A 21642-nucleotide genomic window follows, 5' to 3' on the forward strand; every position below is an offset into this window, starting at 1 on the left:
ACGTCTGCCAGCACTTGAATCGATACGAGTGGACAAGCGTATGTGTTCCACGACAAGGACACGCACATGTACACACATGCAATTTTCCAGAAGAACATTCAAGCTGCGTCTTTGCAAAACAGGGCAAGTGAGTATATGCGTGCACATGCAGACACACCAACACAAAGACGGGTGTACCTTTGTTGAAGTGGTACTTGTGCCTTGGGAGCGTTCCCTATGATAGGGACATGAAAGAGTTTAACCCCCAGTAACCCCAGAGTTTATACCCTGCTCCTGAGATGGTGAGATGAGAGGAGCAGAGAGGAGGATAGAGACAGTGTGGAAGAGCAGTTGAAGAGCCTTCCTCCAGCACTAAGGCAACGTAGTAAGAGTGGAACTGAACAAAGAAAACACATTGGCAAAATGTGTGTCACTTGCAGCAAAATATAAATGAAGCTAATATAAAGGGTAAATGTTGCAGATCATACGTTCTTGGGCATACAGTTCATGTGGTAATAAAACAGCAATCCTCTCTTTTTCAGCTGACCAGTTAGAATACATCTGAGAGAGCAGCGGTGGTTGAGCGAGCTGAATAGTGAATGAAGAGAGGGAGTGGTGGTAGCAAGTGAATCAGAAAAATAAAACGTTATTTTCTGATTGTTTCACGACGGTTACGTTCTAAATAGTATTGCATTGCCAGACCTATCTCCACAGGGCTGTGGTCTGGCTACACCATACATACATTCCAGGATTGGAGAAAAACACGCTCTGGGTTGTTTGCATCCCTTTAAACCTATCACAATCGTCCTGGGCGGCGCTAAACTCTGGACTCAGCGATGCTGGCTCTGCAAAATAGTCTCAGGAAGGAACTTGTTTTGTCGGCGCTATGCTCCGGACGCAGTGACGGTGCATGGTTTTGCGCGGTGCAATGTTCCACCGGAAATTCCACCACATATCCCTCTTTTTAGGCCGGCTGTCCATCACCTTGCGCTTTCTTTGTGTTGGCATTCTAAACTCCGATGGACTTATGAGGACTATAGACTCTTTGCGCATGACGTCACGCTCCACTCGCGCAAATTATGAACGGCGGAAGAGCTATGCTGTAGACGGACGGCAAGCTAAACGCGTAGGTTTTCGTTCGTGTTTGTGTTCTCACATTCACCATTCATCTGCAGAGTAATCCTCACCAACACAAGCATGTGTATGTATTGCCTTTCTGTTTTAAATGAGTGATAAATAAAATTATCCTCAACCAGCTAGCTAGCTGCCATGTTAACCAGCTGTTCCTGCTAACATGTCCAACCCGATGATGACCCACATAACTAACATTGGTTATTCACTGACCTTGCTCCATATCCAAAAAAGAAAGCCGTTCCCTTGATCATTTAACTTAACACACACACAAAAAATATTGGTTAAATTAAAGATGACATGACATGGAAACTAGCTTCAAAAAGGCCAAAAAAAACAAGTTCAATGCGGGTCTGCGGAGCGCCTATACCCTGGCTAGCTGACGAGCTAGCTTTGAACTGCTCGCTAGCTGCTGCCCATAGCGTCGTAATATCCACTGGTCAAATCTTAACATAGGCTACACAGCTAATATAATCACAGATAAGAAGATGGCTAGATGTTACAATTATGTGTGGTTACTACTGATCATAGACACTCCGTGATTTACTGCATGGATTAACGTGTGATAGATAATTAATGACTGCACTTCCCAGAGCTGGGATGCGTTCAGGTAAGTTGCATTGGCACACCCAGTGAACAACGGTATATGGGTAGGCACGACCGACCATGTCCTCTAAAAACATGGGCTACGTTTTATATAAATCTTTACTTAAGTAAAGAATAGATGTGAATACAAAATAAACCCTAGATTGATGTCTTATCTTTGCCATTATGAGGCACGGGGAGCCCCGTCGTTAGTTTAGCATCGTGTACCTGTAACCCAGCCAGCTACAAAGAACTAGTAAGCATCCAGACTTTTAAAAGCTTTGAGATCAGCACCAGTATATGGGCATACCCCGTTTACCACATAGTGGTACAGATCGTGTGGACTGAAGTTGGGCAGACTCGGCGATATAATGATGTTCGTGAAAACGGAGGGAGGAAGAATTAAGGTTCGGTATCCAATCCTGCTATCTCCAACTTCTCCAAATACTGCTCTTTGTGAGCACCTACCAGATGCCCTACCTCGACCGATAACGGCACGACAACTTGTTGTTCAATAGAAGAAGCCATAAAGCCATAAATACCGTTTATTTAGTGTTATGTATTTCAAACTGATTGAAACTGTGAAACTTTCCGCTCGTCTACTACACTGTTTAGCTTGTTATTGCCGGTGATTTTGCCGTCCATCATGGCGTCGTCACGTGGTCGTTGTCACGTGTTTGCAAAGGGTCTACAGTTAACTGCTCCTCAGATCTCTGCAGGGTAAATCGAGCCAGCTAGCTAAACTACCTGTCCAATCTGAGTTTCTGTTGCACGACTGAAACAACTTTTGAACGTACACGTTCCATCAAAACAAGTTTCTTCCCGAGGCTATTTTGCAGAGGCACCGTCATTGTGTCCGGGACCTAGCGCCACCCAAGATGATTGTGATTGGTTTAAACAAATGGCAATAAACCAGAACACGTTTTTATCCCATCCCGAAAGCTGTGCCAGAGCGCGTGGAGGAAGGTCTGGCAATGCGAGACTACCATTCACACAATACAGTAATGTGAGTTGGATACAAGGTTAAACCTCCTTTGCTCTTACCAGTGTATTGCCATGTGTACTCCGTCCACAGCAATCCCACCAATCGGTTTAAAAACATCCCAGTTAGAGAGAAAATGCCAAAAACATATTCTTTATAAATCTTTAAAATCATTCCGCGAAAGAACCAAGCAGGCCTGCCTTCTTGCACGATTCAAATTTTCTTCAGAACTTGCCATGTTTAGCTTATAGCTTGCTAGCTCAAAGGTGGTTGTTTTCCGAAGCAAACTGAGTTTGAAAACGGCAACACACCGCGCTCAATTGTCCTGGAAATGTACTTCCGTTAATCCAGACAAAGTTGCAATTAAGTAGGAAAAGTTCACACAATTTGTACAGAAAAAAATCTAGGCATGCAGATCAAGACGGTTGTAAAATATTTCCAATTTCACTTGTTGATAACTTATTGCATGTAGAGGGCCCGAGTAATAATGAGCAACATACAGAGATATTTTTTTTCTCCGAAAAAGGGCAATGTATTCAAACATACAGTCAAATAGGTCAGCCGGAGTGGGTCAGGAGTAAAGTGGGACAAAGTTAGAGCAGAGTAATAGCCTCCTGGGCAAACATGACTCAGATAAGCTGTGATCTCCATACCTATCGCTGCATCTGGCTGCAGGTTAGAAGATGTCTATCTTGTTATTGCTCTCATATCAATCTGCTCCACCTGAGCTGCATTCATCTCTGTGATTAGCCTCTAGTATCACACACAGAGCAGTAATGAGACTGATACCAGAGTAACCTAACAACTGTATAGGTATTACATCAAGGTCTGTGTGTTCCTTTGTGTAAGTATAAGTTTTTGTGCAGTGGTTTGCTCATTGCACTTGAGTAAAAACTATTTTTTAGAATAGAATACATTAACATGTTTCACTAAAATCTAGTGCTTATCAGTACATGTATAACCTTTAATCTGTAAAAGTTGAGTCTTCAAAATTGCTGTCACTTTCATTTTAGCATGTATTTTTGTGTCCTAATGTGCGAGCGAGTATTACAAAAATTGTTTATATGTATATATAAACACACAAATTCACCAGGCCCTTTATATGCCATATGGTAACAGTTCTGCTTTCAAATGTTTACTTAAAGTAAAAAGAGAGGCATTATTAGCACAATGAACTTAAAGGTGGAGATTTCAACTTTAATATAATGCTGGATAGTTTGAAAAAAGAAATAATGCATCATATTTTCATTGATATTTTGTGAGTAGAATCTGAATCTGCAACATTCTTTGTCAGGTAAATGTACAATGTAAATCTCCACTAGATGACTCGCTTCAGAAGGGTTGAAAATTGGCAACTTTCCCCCTTTAGCACCATTGCAACCATAAACAACACTCGCTTGTCCGCGTCATCCTCCACAGCTCCAGCCTCTTGTTAAAAATCGTCACATCTGGTTGCAAAAAACAAGATGGCAATGCCCGTATCACCAAACTTGAGGCTTCAAAACGGCAGTCCACAAACCAATGGGTGATGTCACGCATGCTATGTCCACTATTTTTACAGTCTATGATTTGTGATGGTTGACCTGGCCTAAAATGCAGCAGACTTTAAGCCTATAGGGGGATGATAAGCCAAACCCATTTCCATGTGGTCGTTTTATTTAGTGTGACCCACGCTGACACTCCCATTACTCAGAGGACTGCTGTCTGCTGGCCCTGTGTCAGTTCCTCAGGATAGCTGCAGCCTAGAAAGTGCTGTTCAGCCAGGGGGAGAGGGAAAAGAGAGGAGGCGAGGATGGTGAATTACTTGGGGTAATTCACCATCAGTGCTAATGCACTGATTGCCAAGGCGTGCCACCCACTAACGATTTGCATAAATAAATATTCTGTAATTATGCTGAGACCTTGTGCGTGGAGGATCGAAGCAATTTCTGAAAATATCCTTCTGTCAGACTCTTAAGTAGAAACTTCAGCATCCTTCGGAGAAATGCTGCTGTGCTTAAAAACATAACTAGACCTCCACTTTCCTTTTTGCTGTCTTGATGGGCCATTTAAGGACAACACTAATGTTTTAGTCCATTTACTACAACTTACATGTGCTTTAAATTACACCATTGTGTTTGGATTTTTTCAATGTGTTTTTCCTACCTTGCAGACAGCCACTGATTTCAGGTTGTATGACATAACTTGGCAGGGACTTGACACTGAGTCAGTTTGAGTTTTTCATCAAGAAACATTATGCCTGTGAAAGGGAAAAGAGGATTAAAGGAATAGTTAACAGGAAATTTACTTATTTGCTTTCTTTCCGAGAGTGAGTTGAGAAGACTGAACCACTGTCATGTCTGTCTGTTAAGTACATTGGTGGAGTCTGGCGGCGATGTGTAATAATTACAGCAAGTAAAACCAAAACTTGAGCTTTTTAGGTGTTTTAAGGTGGATATGTCATATGTCATATGAAAGGGGAAACTCTGCTGATTCCAATGGTATATGTCTTACCACTACACAGCAAAAAAACAAGATAGCAGCCAAAGAAGAGCAAAAAAGTAACCTCATTTTATACAGCCATAACCATGAATTATGTCTTACCTTTGGTGTTTTGTGATGAAAACTCTTGTTCGAAGGCATATCGACACTGCTTAGTGTTATTCCAATGTTTTTGTGTCCCTTTGAAACAGTTCCTGACAGTCTACCGGTATTTTCAGTACGGGGAGGAGGTTTCTAACATAAAGTAAATAGGAGGCATCTATTGGCCTACAGTGTACGTATAAGCCTCGTTGTGGTTGGCCACTGGTGTTGTGGACATTGATCTTGAGATCAACTGAAAATGAACTTCAGTTGATCCAGACTACATTTTCAATAATGAAATAATGCAGTTGCAGCCCAAAACCTCTAGAAACCCATAGCACAACATCTAAACATTACCTGTGAAAAGATTTAGGCTTATAAAGTAAGCAGAGCAAAGAGGTTTTTAGTAGAAGCATGTTTAGGCAGACATTTGGGTACCATCTGTGCCATTTGACTCTCAGGTACCAAACTTTAAAATGAAATTACATTTCACTTATATGCCCCTGTAGGTATTTATTTCATCTAAATATAATGTTGCTGGCTTTGTTTTGAAAAAAAAATCTATATTTTTTCCATTCAAGTAAAACCATACAAGGGAAATTAAGTAAATAGGCATCTTCACCCTTGGGTTCCCAGCATCCTGGCACTTCCTGCAGTAGCTCCTAAACTGGGTAGCAGCACCTCCATAGTACATACGCATGCAGGTGGTAGGTGGTGATGGTGTTGGTGCTGCTAAGCTTTCAGCAAACCTTAACATGTCTGCAGCAAGCTGCTCCCTGAAAGTGTTCTGGCTGTGTGGCTTTGTCGTGGTGGGGTATTTACCTCTCTTGTGCAGCTCCTTGTGGAGAAGGAAACTGTTCACCACTGCAATGTCCACAAAATGATAAAAAAAAAAGTCTTACACCATTTCATTGTTTTATGGTGAACACTGTAATAGCCGATCAGTGCATTGGACAAATCCACACACCCATGTACCGATTTTAGTCAGCTACAGCGTCCGGAACAGGTACAGCCTTAGTCTGCCACACACAAGCGCTTTTTACTTTCCGTTTCACAGTCTGTCCAATGAAGGCTTCGTGTACTGTAGAGCACATAGTCACTTCACGGGTGTGCAGAACATGATGGGAAGACTGTCGTGGGCATGGTCCAGACAGGGTGGGCAGGCCTTGAATGGAGCGACCCACCCATCCTATGGTCCAAGGCAAGCAGGAAGGAGAGGAAGGACCTTGTCATTGCAGAGGTCACCAGGATTGAGCAGGAGGAGCTCAGAGTAAGGTCTGTGGCACAGGGGCAGCAGGAGCAGTCGTGGTCGTGGAGTGCGGAGAAAGTGGATGGAGTGTGAGGCTGTACGCGGTGGAGGTGGGAGCCAGAGGCTTTGTGGGCAGATCAACATCACGCCTGCTCAAGGACCTGGGACTACGTGGAGCCACACTGAGCAGATCCACCAAAGAGCTCTCTGAGGAAGCTGAGAAAGCAAGCCACTGGCTCTGGCTGAAACGACAAGACAAGGCTTGGGGAGTAACATCCAATTAGGTTTTGCTGCAGGGGGTGTCAGGGAGACGTCCCTGTTCACTGCCCCGCCACCAGGAGATGTTCTGGGTTAAGGGTGTGAAACATCAATGAGCGATGGTCCACAGTCAGGTTTAGGCCTGCCTCAGGGAAGAGGACGCCCCTGCCATGCACAGTCCACCACAGGCACCGTTGGAGGTGCGACAGGCCTAAGGCCCAGCAGAAAGACCACCTCGCTGTAATGAATAATGTAACCGCCACCGAGCAGAGGGAATGGTAGAAGGTCTATCACAGAGGAGTAGCTCAGACCCTGACCTGTGGTGAACACACTCTTCTCTGTGTACACAAAAAAATGTGCAACGTAACGCATGCGCCTATGTGCGCGCACATATCAAAAAATGCATTGCAGATGGCGACACTAAGTCCTCCTGGAGTTGTGCCTTTTGTCATTAGTTTGGCTTTCAATAACTTGGTAAACAGTGGCAGTAAGCGAGCAGCTACATGCAAGGTGTGTGGCACCAAGATAAATAATGCCGGATCAACAACGTCGGACTTCATCAGGCGTCTCAAAACACATCCAAATAGTTCAGTCACTCACACGCTAATGTGAAAGAGACGTTACATTTAGCATATATCGTCACAGGTAACAAGCTAACCATCGCAAAGTGTTGTGCTAATGCTGGGAACAGGCAAATAGTATTTTATAGTTAGTAGTCGCTGAGGCTAAGAAATCCATGGCGCACAGGAGGCGGGACGCACGGATCCATCTCCCCAGGAACAAACGCTGTGTCGGGTGGGCAAACTCAGGTGATTGTAATTGATCCCGTGGATGATTTGTAGGCTATTAAGTGAACAAGGTGTACCCGGTCCACCAAACACTGGGCCGTCTTGACTGTCTTAATTCTGCACATATTACTGTTACTGTAGCCCTATTTACTATTTCATTATTTCATCCATGCATGGTGCAGCGGATCTGTGCGCACTGTCACCTGCCGTGGAGCCGCTGGCCTCACTAACCTCTCCTCCTCTGAGTCGGGTCTGGACTCAGTTTCACTGAGCGTACTAACACTTATAAATAAATGGCATTACATCAGTGAGTTCAAACTGCTTATTGTGCGTAATTTGGATTGACACTGAGATGCATGTTGTTCTGTAACTGGTGTGGTGCTGCCACTTTTCTCTTGATTTCCACTTCGACATTTTTTTGAGTGGAAGAGACATTACATTTAGCATATATCATCACAGGTAACAAGCTAACCATTGCAAAGTGTTGTGCTAATGCTGGGAACATGCAAATTGTATCTTTATAGTTGTATCCATATGATGTGACAGCTACAGGACATGCTTTGAATTCATAAGATTTAACAATAGGCTACAGTGTTAGGGACAGATCAGATGGCCAGAGACTTGAGACTTGACTTGGACTTGACTTGGACTCATGGCAAAAGACTTGAGACTTGACTTGAACTTGCCCTCAAAGACTTGAGACTTGACTTGGACTCGAGCTCAAAGACTTGAGACTTGACTTGGACTTGCAAAAAATGACTTGTGAACATCTCTGGTTCCATGTGTATGCAGTTAAGGCATCTGCGAGAACAAACAGTTTGTATCCCCACTTTGTGGGCTTGTCCTTCATATACTGCCATTATTGAATTATTATTATCTTTTTTTTTTTTTTTTAAACGAGCGTTGTTTATTTTGTAGGATATAATATGTGCGCTCTAGTATCTATGTGTATTTTGCGTAATGTAGTTGAGATGAAAGTCAGACACCGTTAGCGACACAGGCAGATATCTCGAGAATCCATTTGCCAATTTGGATGATTGACACCTCTATTGAACCGTCAGAGCCAATAGAATTGAGTGATCCTGATTGCCTGGCATCCTGTCACCTTCCGCTCTGTGTGTTTGCCGTTCTCAAAATCCCTTCAATACAGGAAACAACAGCAAACTTTGAGCTAGCTAGCTACACGCTGAAAATGGAAAGTTTTGATGACAATTTTGATCGTGCAATTGTCACACACAATGGCCTACCGTAAATCTTTGGTTACCTCACCTTCATAGCCATTTGTAGTCTATTAGAGATGAGGCCTTGCGGCATTTTCAGGAGTTTTACGTTACATTAGCTAGCTAATGATGGTAATGCATGTGTTGCAAAAACACAAGCGTACACGTGGCGGCTAGTGGGGCTATGCTAATGCCTGCGTTGTTTCAACAAAGCAGAGCAAAAGTTCAGACTCCCTCGCTGCTTGTCAGCTAGCGGCTTTGTGTCACTGCAAGAAACTCAAAGGGCGGAGGTATTGTAGGATCTTCACACAGTAAGCAGACACGATTATACAACAACGGTTACCAACAAAATACATGTACAACAATCAAACTGTATTCATATTGTGGGACAATTCATTCTCAAGGATTTCTAGTTCTTCACTGTTTAGTCAGCCAGCTAACATTAACTTAAGCTAACATTAGCTTTGTAGAGATTGTGGGATTTCCCAAACTGAATAAATACCACACATATAAACACTAAACTGCTTTGCTACCTCAATCGTGTTGTAACCATGGATTAAGAGAATGCTATCTGCTAAAGAAAAAAAAAGTTTTCAATTGACAGATTTAGCTCCTGTACGTCCATGAACTTCACATGTAGCAGCTATATTTAACATAGCGCCGTGTCAGTGGCACAGCTGATGTGATCCAAACATTTCCAGTAACAGTTAACTGCAAAGCTTTGTAAAATTGAGTCGTTTAATCTGATGTATCACTTTCAAATATGTTGGATAGTTGCTGCAGGGCCCACTGTGTTTCCTGATTTATTTTCATAGATAAAAAAGTTACAAAAATAGTTTTTGATTCAACTCTGTGATGTTGACATGGAAATGACGGAGTAATATTTTAAGTGATGAGCCTGGTGTGCTCAGTGGCTCTGGCTCATGCTCTGGGTGTGCTGTCATCAAGGATGTATTGGCTGTCATGCTGATTTGAGCACATTCTAGTTCACCAATCAGATATCCTGGTCAAATCTACTTGTATATTTTTTTGTTTTTGAGGATGCGCAAGGACTATAAGGACATTATTAAGCTAGAAAGTTTGTTAATATCTTATTTTTTTGAAACTATATTTGTGGTGGTCTTAATAAGGCAGGCCTGCTTGAATCTTTTCATTGAATGATTGTAAAGATTTACAAAGAATATGTTTATGGCATGTAGTTTCCAACTGGGAATTTTTGGGACCGATGGGGATTGCTGTGGACAAAGTACACACGGGAATACATCGGTAAGAGCAAATTACGTTTACCCATGTATCCAGCTAATTTAAATAGATCACGTTACTGTATTGTGTGAACAGTTAACTTAATTTAATACTGTATGTGGCATTTTCTATTGCAAACGTTCCACCAAAACAAGTTCCTTCCCCAGACTATTTTGCAGAGCCACCGTCGTTGCGTCTGGAGCTTAGCACCGCCCAAGACGATTGTGATTGGTTTAATGAAATACAAACAATCCTTTTTTCTCTTATCCTGGAATGTATGTGTGGTGTAGCCAGACCTTACTCCACAGCGCTGTGGATGTAGAGCTGGCAATGCCAGACTACTGACTGAGACAACTGCTGTGCAGAGTGCAGTGATCGCATTGAGTAGCAGAGACAGCTTTGAAAAGAAGAAGACTACTGAGAACTTTAATATTATCTTCACTATTACCACACTAGAATGTGAGAGAGTGCTTTATCATTGAATAATTTATCAGGACAGCTTACATTTTGGAGGATGGGATCATTTTCTTTGGTCAATAAAGTTGATAATATGCTTTTACTATGGCTAAAGTAAACCATTTACTGATAAACATGCTCTGAAACTCTCAGGAGCCTCACATTAAAAAAGCCCTGCCAAAAAACTGAACAACAAATGTTACACACTATTTTGAATTTTTGAACTGAGGGCCAATTGCTAGCATTCGGCAGCTTTAAAAGAGATCTGACAATCATCAGTTTGATGTTTTAATAACAACTTGAGGCAGTTAGAGATCCGCAGAGGCCAGAGTCTTGAATTTCAAAAGCATCTGTTAATTAAAAATGGTGAATTACTTAATGTGGCAATAACAAACCAATGCCAAACGCAGAAAAACTGCAGACTATGGCAGAAGAATAGAGGCCAATACCTTATCCCCAGACAGAGAGGGAGACTTACTAGAATATTTGCCACAAAACTACTCCCTGAATCATTAGACCATTGGGAAACAGTTTATATCTAAAGGATTCCTGTTCTTTACATGGTACTCTGAGCACTTTGCTCTGCCAGTAAAGGGTCAGCTTGAGGTGGAGGCAAAAATATGTAAAAGAGAACCATCCTGTGTCAGACCTCTGGCTGCAGGGTCAGACAACACATCGGATGTGTGAATGACGTGTTCTCCACACATGTTGATGGCAGCAAGGTTAAGTACGGCAGCAGAAGAAGTTAGCTTTAGCTTTTGTGCTTAGTTTGTTGACTTTAATTTGGCTTTATCTAACTATAAACCGAGGAACCTGTGTGTGTGTGTGTGTGTGTGTGTGTGTGTGTGTGTGTGTGTGTGTGTGTGTGTGTCTTTCAAACGATGCCACATTCGCAAAAGACGTCACACGCAGCAATTCAATAAACAATGTTTTATAATAATGCGTAAAACTGAATCTACCTAGCAATGCGAGCTGGAAAAAACTAATTCTGGTCAGGCCAATCACATTGTGTATAGAGTCGGTGGGCGGGTTTAACATAAGGACGGCACAGTTGCGACCGTTCTGCGTGACTTCCCTGCTACTTGAAAACAAAGAAGATGGCTGCTGCTGCTGGCGAACAGCGGTCTTTCGAATTGGCTTTGGCCGCGACTCTGGAAGACTTGGAGTTAAGCACTGAAGTCAGTGTTCGGAGTTTTGCCGAGCAGATACGGCAAAAGTTTAATCTATCAACTAGCGTTGCTCTGGTTGGTTGTAGCGCTATCCTATTGCGTGCAGAGGGAATTTGAAAGACAACCGTTTATCCCACCCCTCGGATTGAGCCCTGCCAATGGTGAGTTCCCAGACCCAACATCTTGATGTGGGTCTGGCTTGTCAGGCTATGTCAATGGGTGAATGAGAGGCAAATTGTAAAGTGCTATAGGGTAAAAGGCGCTATATAAATGCAGTACATTCAGTGGTAGAAGTATTCAGATCCTTTACTTAAGTAAAAGTACTAACAACACATTGTTACAACACAGTTACAAGTTTCTGACAAAGACTTCCCTGTCAAGGAGAGCCCGTACAGTAAGATTCTGGGAACCCCTACTGCATGTGCTTTTTCTGTGTGTGTGTGTGTGTGTGTGTGTGTGTGTGTGTGTGTGTGTGTGTGTGTGTGTGTGTTTAAACATTTAATAAGCATGAAGCTCAAGGGTGAAAGAAGTATTCAGATCCTTTACTGTAGTAAAAGTACTAATACCACAATGTGAAAATACTGTTACATGTAAAAGTCCTGCATTGTAAATATTACTTAATTAAAAATATGTAAGTATCATTAGGAAAATGTACTTAAAGTATTAAAAGTACTTAATGCAGAAAAATCCTCACATTTTACTGTAGAAACTGGAAACAGTTCAGTCAGTCAACTAAGTGTTAAATAGGCAAATCATTTCAGCTGTACTTGTAGGCCTGTATATTGTTGGGTAGCTTAAATTATAATAAAACATATTTTATTAAACTACATGTGTTTTGTGTGCAAACATCTTGTAAAGTAACTAGTAACTAAAGCTGTGAGATGAATGTAGTGGAGTAAAAAGTACAATATGTATCTCTGAAATGTAGCGGAGTAGAAGTAGAAAGTGGCTCAAGACTCAAGTACAATACCTCAAATGTGTACCTAAGGACAATACCTGAGTAAATGTACTTAGTTACATTCCACCACTGAGTACATTTACCATGGGATGAGTTGTTTCTGAGAACGTTTTTAACAGGCTAGACTCGACAACGCTGCAAGCAGCAATACTGGGAGCAAAGTGTTTTAAAACTGCATCTAGTGTCACATGTTTGTTAAATTTACTCAGTGCCTGTTGAAAATGTTTGGAACGGGCGATTGCTTGGCCTGTGGTATTGCTGCTTGTAGAATTCTTCAAAACCAAATTGTACCCCAAAATTACTTAAAGAAGGACCCCAAACCACTTAATATGCACATCCACTGTATAGCCTACTACTGACTTACAGTGTAGGCTACATCTACATCAGAGGAAGACATTGTACTACTGTATTTACCTGACAGAGAACAGGGCAGATTCAGAATGTAATCACAAAATATTACAATGAAAATGTGGAGTAATCAGACATTAGCGTCATGGACTCATGGCAGTGTGCTACCCATCCGGCCCGAAAAAGGCACAGCCCGAAAAAGCTACATGGCACCTCTCTCTCCATCCCATCCCACCACCTGTGGGAGGAACCGCTGGGGTCGGGTGCGCTGCCACACGGGTGGCGGTGAAGGTCAGGGGCCTCGACGGACCAGACCCGGGCAGCAGAGGCTGGCTCTGGGGACGTGGAACGTCACCTCTCTGTGGGGGAAGGAGCCGGAACTTGTGCGGGAGGTGGAGCGCTACCAGTTGGATCTGGTGGGGCTTACCTCTACGCACAGTCTCGGTTCTGGAACCATACTCCTGGATAGGGGTTGGACTCTTTTCTTCTCTGGAGTTGCCCAGGGTGCGAGGTGCCGGGCGGGTGTGGAGATACTCACAAGCCCCCGGCTGAGCACCGCTACATTGGAGTTTACCCCAGTGGACGAGAGGGTCGCCTCCCTACGCCTGCGGGTTGTGGGGGGGAAAACTCTGACTGTTGTTTGTGCATATGCACCAAACAAGAGTTCGGAGTATTCGGCCTTCTTGGAGACCTTGAATGGAGTCCTGTATGGGGCTCCAGTGGGGGACTCCATAGTTCTGCTGGGGGACTTCAACGCGCACGTGGGCAATGATGGAGATACATGGAGAGGCGTGATTGGGAGGAACGGCTTCCCTGATCTAAACCAGAGTGGTTGTCTGTTGTTGGACTTCTGTGCTAGTCATGGACTGTCTATAACAAACACCATGTTCGAACATAGGGATGCTCATAAGTGTACCTGGTAGGGGTGTAACGGTACGTGTATTCGTACTGGACCGTTTCGGTACAGGGCTTTCGGTACGGTGCACGTGTGGACCGAACAGCCGAACGCAATCTTTTGTGTGCAGAACATAGGTCAATTTTCGTGTTTCCACACGAACAGATTAAGTGGCGGAAGTCTCCGCGTTCAGCGCAAATCCCGCCCTGCAGCTGATTCTAAAGTTTTCATTGGTCATCATTTCATTTCACTGATCTCTAAACCTACCCGCCGTCACTGTAACCTAAAACAATGAAATCGACTGCAGGGCGGGACTTTCCGCTGAAGTGGTTTGGGGAAAAAAATAAAAATCACACACCGCGTGCTGTACAACAACATACACAGCACGCTTTAGCCCAGCCTCTCGCTAGCTAGCGTCATGGCCAATGCAGACAAGCCCATAGACAGTATGGACAAGCCGGAGCTTGAAGAGCCACCCATATCATTAAGGTCTCCTGTTTGGGAACACTTCGGTTTCCCAGTGAAATACGTCAACGGACAAAGACTAGTCGAAAGCAGTGTGCTGACGTTGCTAACGCACTTGAAAAGGCATCACGCGAGTGTGAACATCACTACTACAAGGAAAAAAACGACCGGAATTCAAAAGCAGCTCCCGTTGGCATTTCTTTGCTGGTAATTCCGATCGGGCCAACGCAATAACGAAAGCAATCGGTGTTTTTATAGCAGCTGATCTACGACCATACTCGGTTGTTGACAAGCTGGGATTGGTAATGCTGCACTGTAATCCATAGTTATTTATTTATATTTTTCACTATATTTTATTATGTGATATTGGTTTGAGACAGAGTATTTTATTTAGTGGAGAACTTTGCAGCAGTAGTTTTCTTATTCTTTTTTTATTTTATATATATTTTATTTATTATATTTTATTAAAAAGTGTTTTAAAAAGTGTAAACAAATTGTTAAAAAAAGTTTATAGTAATAAACAACCTGCAGTTTAATGTTTGCATTTCTTTCCCTTACTGTACCGAAAATGAACCGAACCGTGACTTTAAAACCGAGGTACGTACCGAACCGTGATTTTTGCGTACCGTTACACCCCTAGTACCTGGTACCAGAGCACCCTAGGCCGAAGGTCAATGATCGATTTTATAATTGTTTCATCTGATCTGAGGCCGTATGGTTTGGACACTCGGGTGAAGAGAGGGGCCGAGCTGTCAACGATCACCATCTGGTGGTGAGTTGGCTCAGGGGGTGGGGGAAGACTCTGGACAGCCCTGGTAAGCCCAAACGGGTAGTTGTTTGTAAATTGGGAACATCTGGAGGAGGCCCCTGTCCGACAGACTTTCAACTCACACCTCCGGTGGAGCTTTTTGTGCATCCCTGTGGAGGCTGGGGGCATTGAACCTGAGTGGACAATGTTCAAAGTTTCCATTGCTGAAGCTGCGGCGGGGAGCTGTGGTCTTAGGGTCTTAGGTGCCTCAAGGGGCGGTAACCCACGAACAACGTGGTGGACACCGGTGGTCAGGGAAGCCGTCCGACTGAAGAAGGTGTCTTTCCGGGATATGTTATCCCAGAGGACTCCGGAGGCAGTTGCAAGGTACCAAAGGGCCCAAAGGGCTGCAGCCTCTGCCGTGAAAGAGGCAAAGCAGCGGGTATGGGAGAAGTTCGGAGAAGACATGGAGAAGGACTTTAGGTCGGCACCAAGGTGCTTCTGGAAAACCGTTCGCCACCTCAGGAGGGGGAAGCGGGGAACCATCCAAGCTGTGTACAGTAAAGATGGGACGCTGTTGACCTCAACTGAGGAGGTAATAGGGCGGTGGAAGGAGCACTTTGAGGAACTCCTAAATCCAGCTAATACGCCCTCTATGGTAGAGGCAGAGCTGGATGATGATGGGGGATTGTCGTCAATTTCTCTGGTGGAAGTCGCTGAGGTTGTTAATTTTTGAGTAAAAAAAAAAAGCAAACTATGATTTTTTTGGCTTATAGTTAAGATCAGAGGATGTTGAGTGGATCACAGACTGGTTTATGTCAATGTTTGCTCAGGTTTTAAAACCATTTGTTTGTTTTTTTAAATGCTATAAAATTGAATCAAACACCCAAAAAATCAATAGAAGTAATCATTTATTTTACCTACATTGTATTGTATACTTACAGTACGTAAGTATACAACGTAGCCTTCATCCATGCATCCAAGTTATTTTTGGGCAATTGAATTGGATGAAAGAAACCCACATTTCTGTAATAAAAAAACGTTGAGAAACGGGTCAAATTTGACCCAAGGACAACACAAGGGTTAAACATTAATCTCGCAATCTGAATCTCTTTTCAACCTTCAAACATATGGCTGGTTGTAGGACAGCTAATGTCTTCCAGAGTAATTACATAGTGTCACATTTTCTCCCACTGTTACCAATTGTTCTAATCAGGTTGATTAAATCTGGTTGCAAGCCAGCCATTAATTCCCACCTCTGCTACAACACACTGGCATCATGAGCATTTTGACTTCCCTCTGACTTTCTCATGCTTATCTTCTCATCTATACTGCAATTATCACAGGAGAATGGCAGACCCCTGTGGTAAAGGAATTTCATATCAGCTGTATCATAGTTATTAGAAACACTAATGCGCTATCATTTGCTGCTGTGAGTATAATAGGCTCGTAATGTGTTTTTAAATCCATGCTGGCTAACCTCTCCCTTTCTCTGTCTTTGCTCCCACTCTTCTGCCTCATCGTCCTCCCTCTCTCTCTCCTTTAGGTTTTGCGGTGAACCTCCAGGTGATCCTGGCGAACCCGCGGGCGCAGTTCAAGCGGCGCGGCTCCCAGCCTGGGATGCAGGAGTCCGACTTCCTCAAGCAGATCACAAAGGTCACCGAGTTGGAGCCCAAGGCCAACAACTGCACCCGGGTCAGTAACCAAGCACCGCTGTCACAATGGCAACAGATTGAAAAATGCCTTTGGCTATGTAACCATTCGGGTCAAGGACCTGATGTGCTGCTTACAGCTTCATGCTGAGTGGGGGTGCAACGGATCACAAAACTCACGGGTCGGGTCGGTTCACGGTTTTGAGTCACAGATCAGATACATTTTCGGATCAGCACAAAAATGGGGGGATAATATATATTTTTAACTACGTTATAAAACACAGCACGTTCAAGCAGGGGAGTAGAGTTCTCTTTCCAGGGGGAAAAAAAGGACTCCCCGGAAATACGTGTTCCTTGGGAGTGTTTTAATCCAAACCACAATCTTTTTCCTAAACTTAACTAATGTTTTGTGCCTAAACTTGACGCATAACGCTCACTTTTTGTCGCCTAATCCTAACCAGTAACTAATCCTAACCCCTGTAACTGGCTCAAACCTCCCTGTTCTCGGGTAACTCAACTACCAACTGCCGCTGATACAACAAAGCTCCGTAGCTGGCGTCACAACTTTTTGTGTTCTTCCATGTAGACATGACCGTCTCTACAAAAATAATTTTAACATGCGGCGTTCACATGAACAGAAAATTGCGTTGCCTATCTTTTAACAGCAACCCTCCATAGAGATTTATCAGCCTACTTAAAGTAAAAAAAAATATTTCACACTAATATTAGGGTTAAACTTTGCAATTAATCTGCGGGTCACATGCAACTTCTGACAACTTTTGGTTAAAGCCTCAGTATGTATCAGAGATGCTCACAAGTCTCTGAGCTAGAGTCCAAGTCAACTCTCAAGTGTTTTAATGACGAGTCTCAAATTAGTCTGAAGTCACTGTGTTAGCAGCGAGTCTCAAGCTCAAGTTCCCATCTCTGGTATAATTCACATATCTAACTATAATTGAGGAACCTGTGTGTGTGTGTGTGTGTGTGTGTGTGTGTGTGTGTGTGTGTCAAGGTTCTTATAGTTTTGCATTATTCATTAGTTTTTATTTTTATTTCGTTTTGACTTTATGTTTTCAAATTCAGTTTAGTTTTAATTAGTTTTTAAAGCGGGTTTGCTAGTTCATTTTTTGAAAATGCTTTGTTTTAGTTTAGTTTTTATTAGTTTTAGTGTTAGTTTTAGTCTTCTTTTTGTAATATGGGTTCAAATTCATTCAAAAAGGTCAGAAAAAGTATTGTGTAATAGTAACTCAACAAAAACATCATACAATTTTAGAAATATGTATTCACAATGTATTCAAGAATAACACCAGTACATAAAATGTACATATGATGAGCACAATTATGTAAACAATCTACACAAAACAGGCACATGGAGCTAGCTAAGTAACCAGTGCTTACTGCCAAGAGGGGCAGCTAAAGTTTATTTTATACTGTATGTGATTTATGGGCCAGATTGTTCTTCTAAACTAGTTGTGTGATATTCTCTTTTGTTTTCCGAAAGGCTCAATAAATGAGAAGGGTTTGGCTGGTCTCAACAACCATTTGGACTCCTGTTTTCCTGTCCCTGCCACGTGCCCTGGTATATCTAACATCCTAAATAAACACAACGCAGAGTCAGACTTTGCTGGGGCTTGCGGCCTGAGGGATAGGATAGACATCTTTAATAATTTTGTAAGTGCAAAATGTGTAAGTGACGTGTGTCAGGAAAAAACCTAAATTTAGCCAATAGACTAAAGAAGACATACATGAACAGGTGTTTTGAACTTTGGTTCGAGTAAAGTGGCGAACTTTTTGAAGTCAATCGACTCACGCAGTTGTGTAGACATCCCAGTATCAATCCACATATTAACCCACGCTTCCTCCCACTTTTGGTGTTCCTGCGTATTTACTAACCAGCAGCTATCGGGTCGCCGGTGAAAGCACGCCTGTAGTGCTCTCTGTCCTACATAAAAATGCCTAAAAGCTGCTGTGTGGCGATATTCACTACCTAACAATGTAAATACCCATAACTTGAGGTTTATAAGCTGCCAAACCGAAAAACTGAGCTTTCATAAAGACAAAAGTATACAGGATACAGACGTGAGGAATCAGCAGGAAGAATGGAAAGACTGTGGGATCCTGACACTAAGCTAACATTATGTCCGACGTTATGTGTGTTAGCTTAAAGCTCCAGTGTGTAATGTTTGAGTTGTTCATTATTAAAATCTGTGTTGCCCGTTCACAAGTTTGACCTTTTTCATGAATATTTACTACCACCATCAATTCCAAGTATTCCTTTTGGCTGGAAATTTTACATTTGCATTCGCGTGAACTGGGGTAGACGCTCCATATTCATGCGCCATCTTGAAATACGTTAGCCGGTAAGTGACCATAGACTGTATATAGAATGGACCAACAGATCCCGTTGCTCTGGATGGAGCAGTCATTAGCCTATTTTTATAAAAACGTCTGCTACGGAGCCATAACGTGAGATACAAGGTAATGGAGCCTTTTATACATTGTCGTGTTTCTTGAGAAATAAACAATGGACAAATAAAGTCTTTAAACGCTTCAGATGTAAAGTTATTCGTTGTCAAAGTGACGTCAAAATGAATGGCAGTCAATGGAATGCTAACGTCGGGTGATTGTTTGGTAGCATCAAAATGGCGCCATAGGAGGTTCAAGCTCTGAAGCGAAGGTTACCCCCTTGTAAGGGACATGCTGGACATGCTGCTCCACCTTTCGCATTTTCGCTGTCACATGATAAACTCACAGGTGCTGCTAATGCTGCTAATGGGTATCGTAGCTTCCCGGCCCCGGCAAGTTTGAAGAAGGAAACATGGAGGACCACACGTATTCAAAATTCAAATTTCAGGAACAGGAGTCTTCTTCTTCGCCCAGAAAAAGAAAAAGGATATTGAAAAGAGCAAGAGTGTTTTGAAGCGTGAAGGCTACCGTAGCTGTAATACGTCCTTTGAACTGTATGGTGCGAGAGAGTTGATTGCGATATATGAGCTCAACGCTAGATGGGAAAAATTCCTACACATTGGACCTTTAACTTAGTAGATAGTTAGGCTAAAAGTGACATTACTGGACATTACTGGACTTGGTAACAAAATACTTGCTGCGAACCTGACATTGGTCATATTGTTAGCTTAGTGCATGGGCGTAAATTTCATTTCAACAGTTGGGGGGGGGGGCGCCAAATGGTCACTGCAGTAGTATTTATGAAATAAACAGATAGGCTACAGCTAGTAGCTTTGCTCTACACCCCTGATTTCTATGCAAACTCCTTCCCTTGGTCAAAGGTCATGTCGACAGTTAAGATTTCAATTTAGCAATAAGGAAATATGTGTTTGTGTTTGTGTTCTCTATCAAATTAAAGTGATTTCTCTTTACTTCTCACAGCATTGACCTGCATACTGGAGGTGTGTGTGTGTGTGTGTGTGTGTGTGTGTGTGTGTGTGTGTGGGGCGCAGATATTAAACTGCAGCCATAATAATGGCTATTATCCCAGCAGTAGCTAACCATGGGGGCATCTCTCCCCACTACTGACAGCATTGAGTCATGCTTTAAGTAGGTGGCATGGGCTAAACTTAGAGCTTGAATTGGATAGAAATGGTGTTATAGCGCTATCAATTCTAGTTGTGTGCTTAGACAGCTCAGATCGATGCAGCTCATCTAGAATCACCACAGCCCCTGTTGGCACTTGGTTTTATGAAGCCACTCATCCTCTTGACAACCAGCACACAGTCGCCTTAAAGGAATTTAAACATCATGTCCCTATTTGTTCCAACAAAGCACAGAGTTATTCATTTATACGTTAGTTGTTGTTTTTTTGCTTTTTTTGTTGTATAAATTGTTTTTAGTCTGTTTGAGGACAAACTAGCATAATCTGATAATCAGACTGAGAGGGATTTTATTTCACATATTCATTTAGTGTGACAGCATGTTCATTACACATTTCCTGTTTGGAAGGGTGGATTACTTTTGCCCTAACCAATCAGCAGTGTCCGACGTATCTGTCACATGACATCACTAGACACCAGGGTTGTAGTAGAACCACCTAAACCAAGACAAAGTCATCTCCAAGACCAGTGTATCTTGTGTGTAGTGTAGTCTTTGAGGGTTTGAGAGTCAAGACCAAGACCAAGGCAGGGCGAGACCAAGTCAAGACCAAGACCACATTTGTGTTAAACAGCCAGAGCTTCTTCTCTTGTCTCCCGCATTCACTTTCTTGGGAGTGTGTGTAAAGGGGGCAGGGAGAGGGGGGTTTACGGTAACAAATTTCAAATTAGATATGAGTCAAGTTATTGGTTGCATTTGCAAGTTTTAACACATAGGCCTAAATCAGACAAAGCACAGGCAAATTATTGAAATAAATAAAAAACTCCTGAGTCCTCTTCATCAAGACCGAGTAAAAATGCGGTCGATTCCGAGACAAGACCTTCAAAAATTGGTCTTAAGATTGGTTTTGAGCTCAAAAGTACTCGATTACTACAACACTGGTGGACACAAACACATCTCCCCATCAGCCGAAGAAATATGCAGATTCAAGAATTACTACTTTTTTAAGTCCACTAACATTAGCATGGATAGCTGCATCAATCTCTTTCTGAACCAGTTTGTCACCATTTTTGTGGCCATTTTATCTATTGCTACTGTCATCCACATTCTTAATCCTGCTTACAAAGCTTCAGGGACTGGTTAATGAGTATTTGGGTAACGCTTTAGATTACAGCCCGCAAAGTACTGGCCTGGTCCTATCAGACTCTCGTACATTTCATTTGTACAGAGAGTACACTCTCCATTGACAAGTGTTAACTTCCTTGAAGGTGGATACTCTTAAAACTATTGGATCTGCCCAGAGCCACTCTGGATCTGCCATAACCAATTGCTAACGTTTGGTCATGACGTATGTCATGCGCATGTGCAACAAGAGGGGAGACCGACAACTATCGGCTTATATTTAGCATTAG

At 42.7% G+C, this 21642-nt stretch overlaps 1 protein-coding gene across 2 annotated transcripts in view; it reads left to right on the forward strand.

Annotated features, from left to right (window-relative positions):
• b3gat2 (beta-1,3-glucuronyltransferase 2 (glucuronosyltransferase S)) overlaps window positions 1–21642 on the forward strand; it is a 107988-nt gene that overhangs the window by 62880 nt on the left and 23466 nt on the right. For both annotated transcript variants that reach the window (XR_004103620.2, XM_031291175.2), the window contains exon 3: window positions 16582–16730. Coding sequence is in view for 1 of the 2 variants with exons in the window: in XM_031291175.2 (XP_031147035.1) it covers window positions 16582–16730 (149 nt within the window). In the remaining variant the exon portion in view is untranslated. The remainder of the gene's footprint in view (window positions 1–16581; window positions 16731–21642) is intronic.

This window comes from Sander lucioperca, chromosome 15 (genome assembly GCF_008315115.2).
Source record: "Sander lucioperca isolate FBNREF2018 chromosome 15, SLUC_FBN_1.2, whole genome shotgun sequence".
In the NCBI taxonomy this organism is placed as follows: Eukaryota; Metazoa; Chordata; class Actinopteri; order Perciformes; family Percidae; genus Sander; species Sander lucioperca.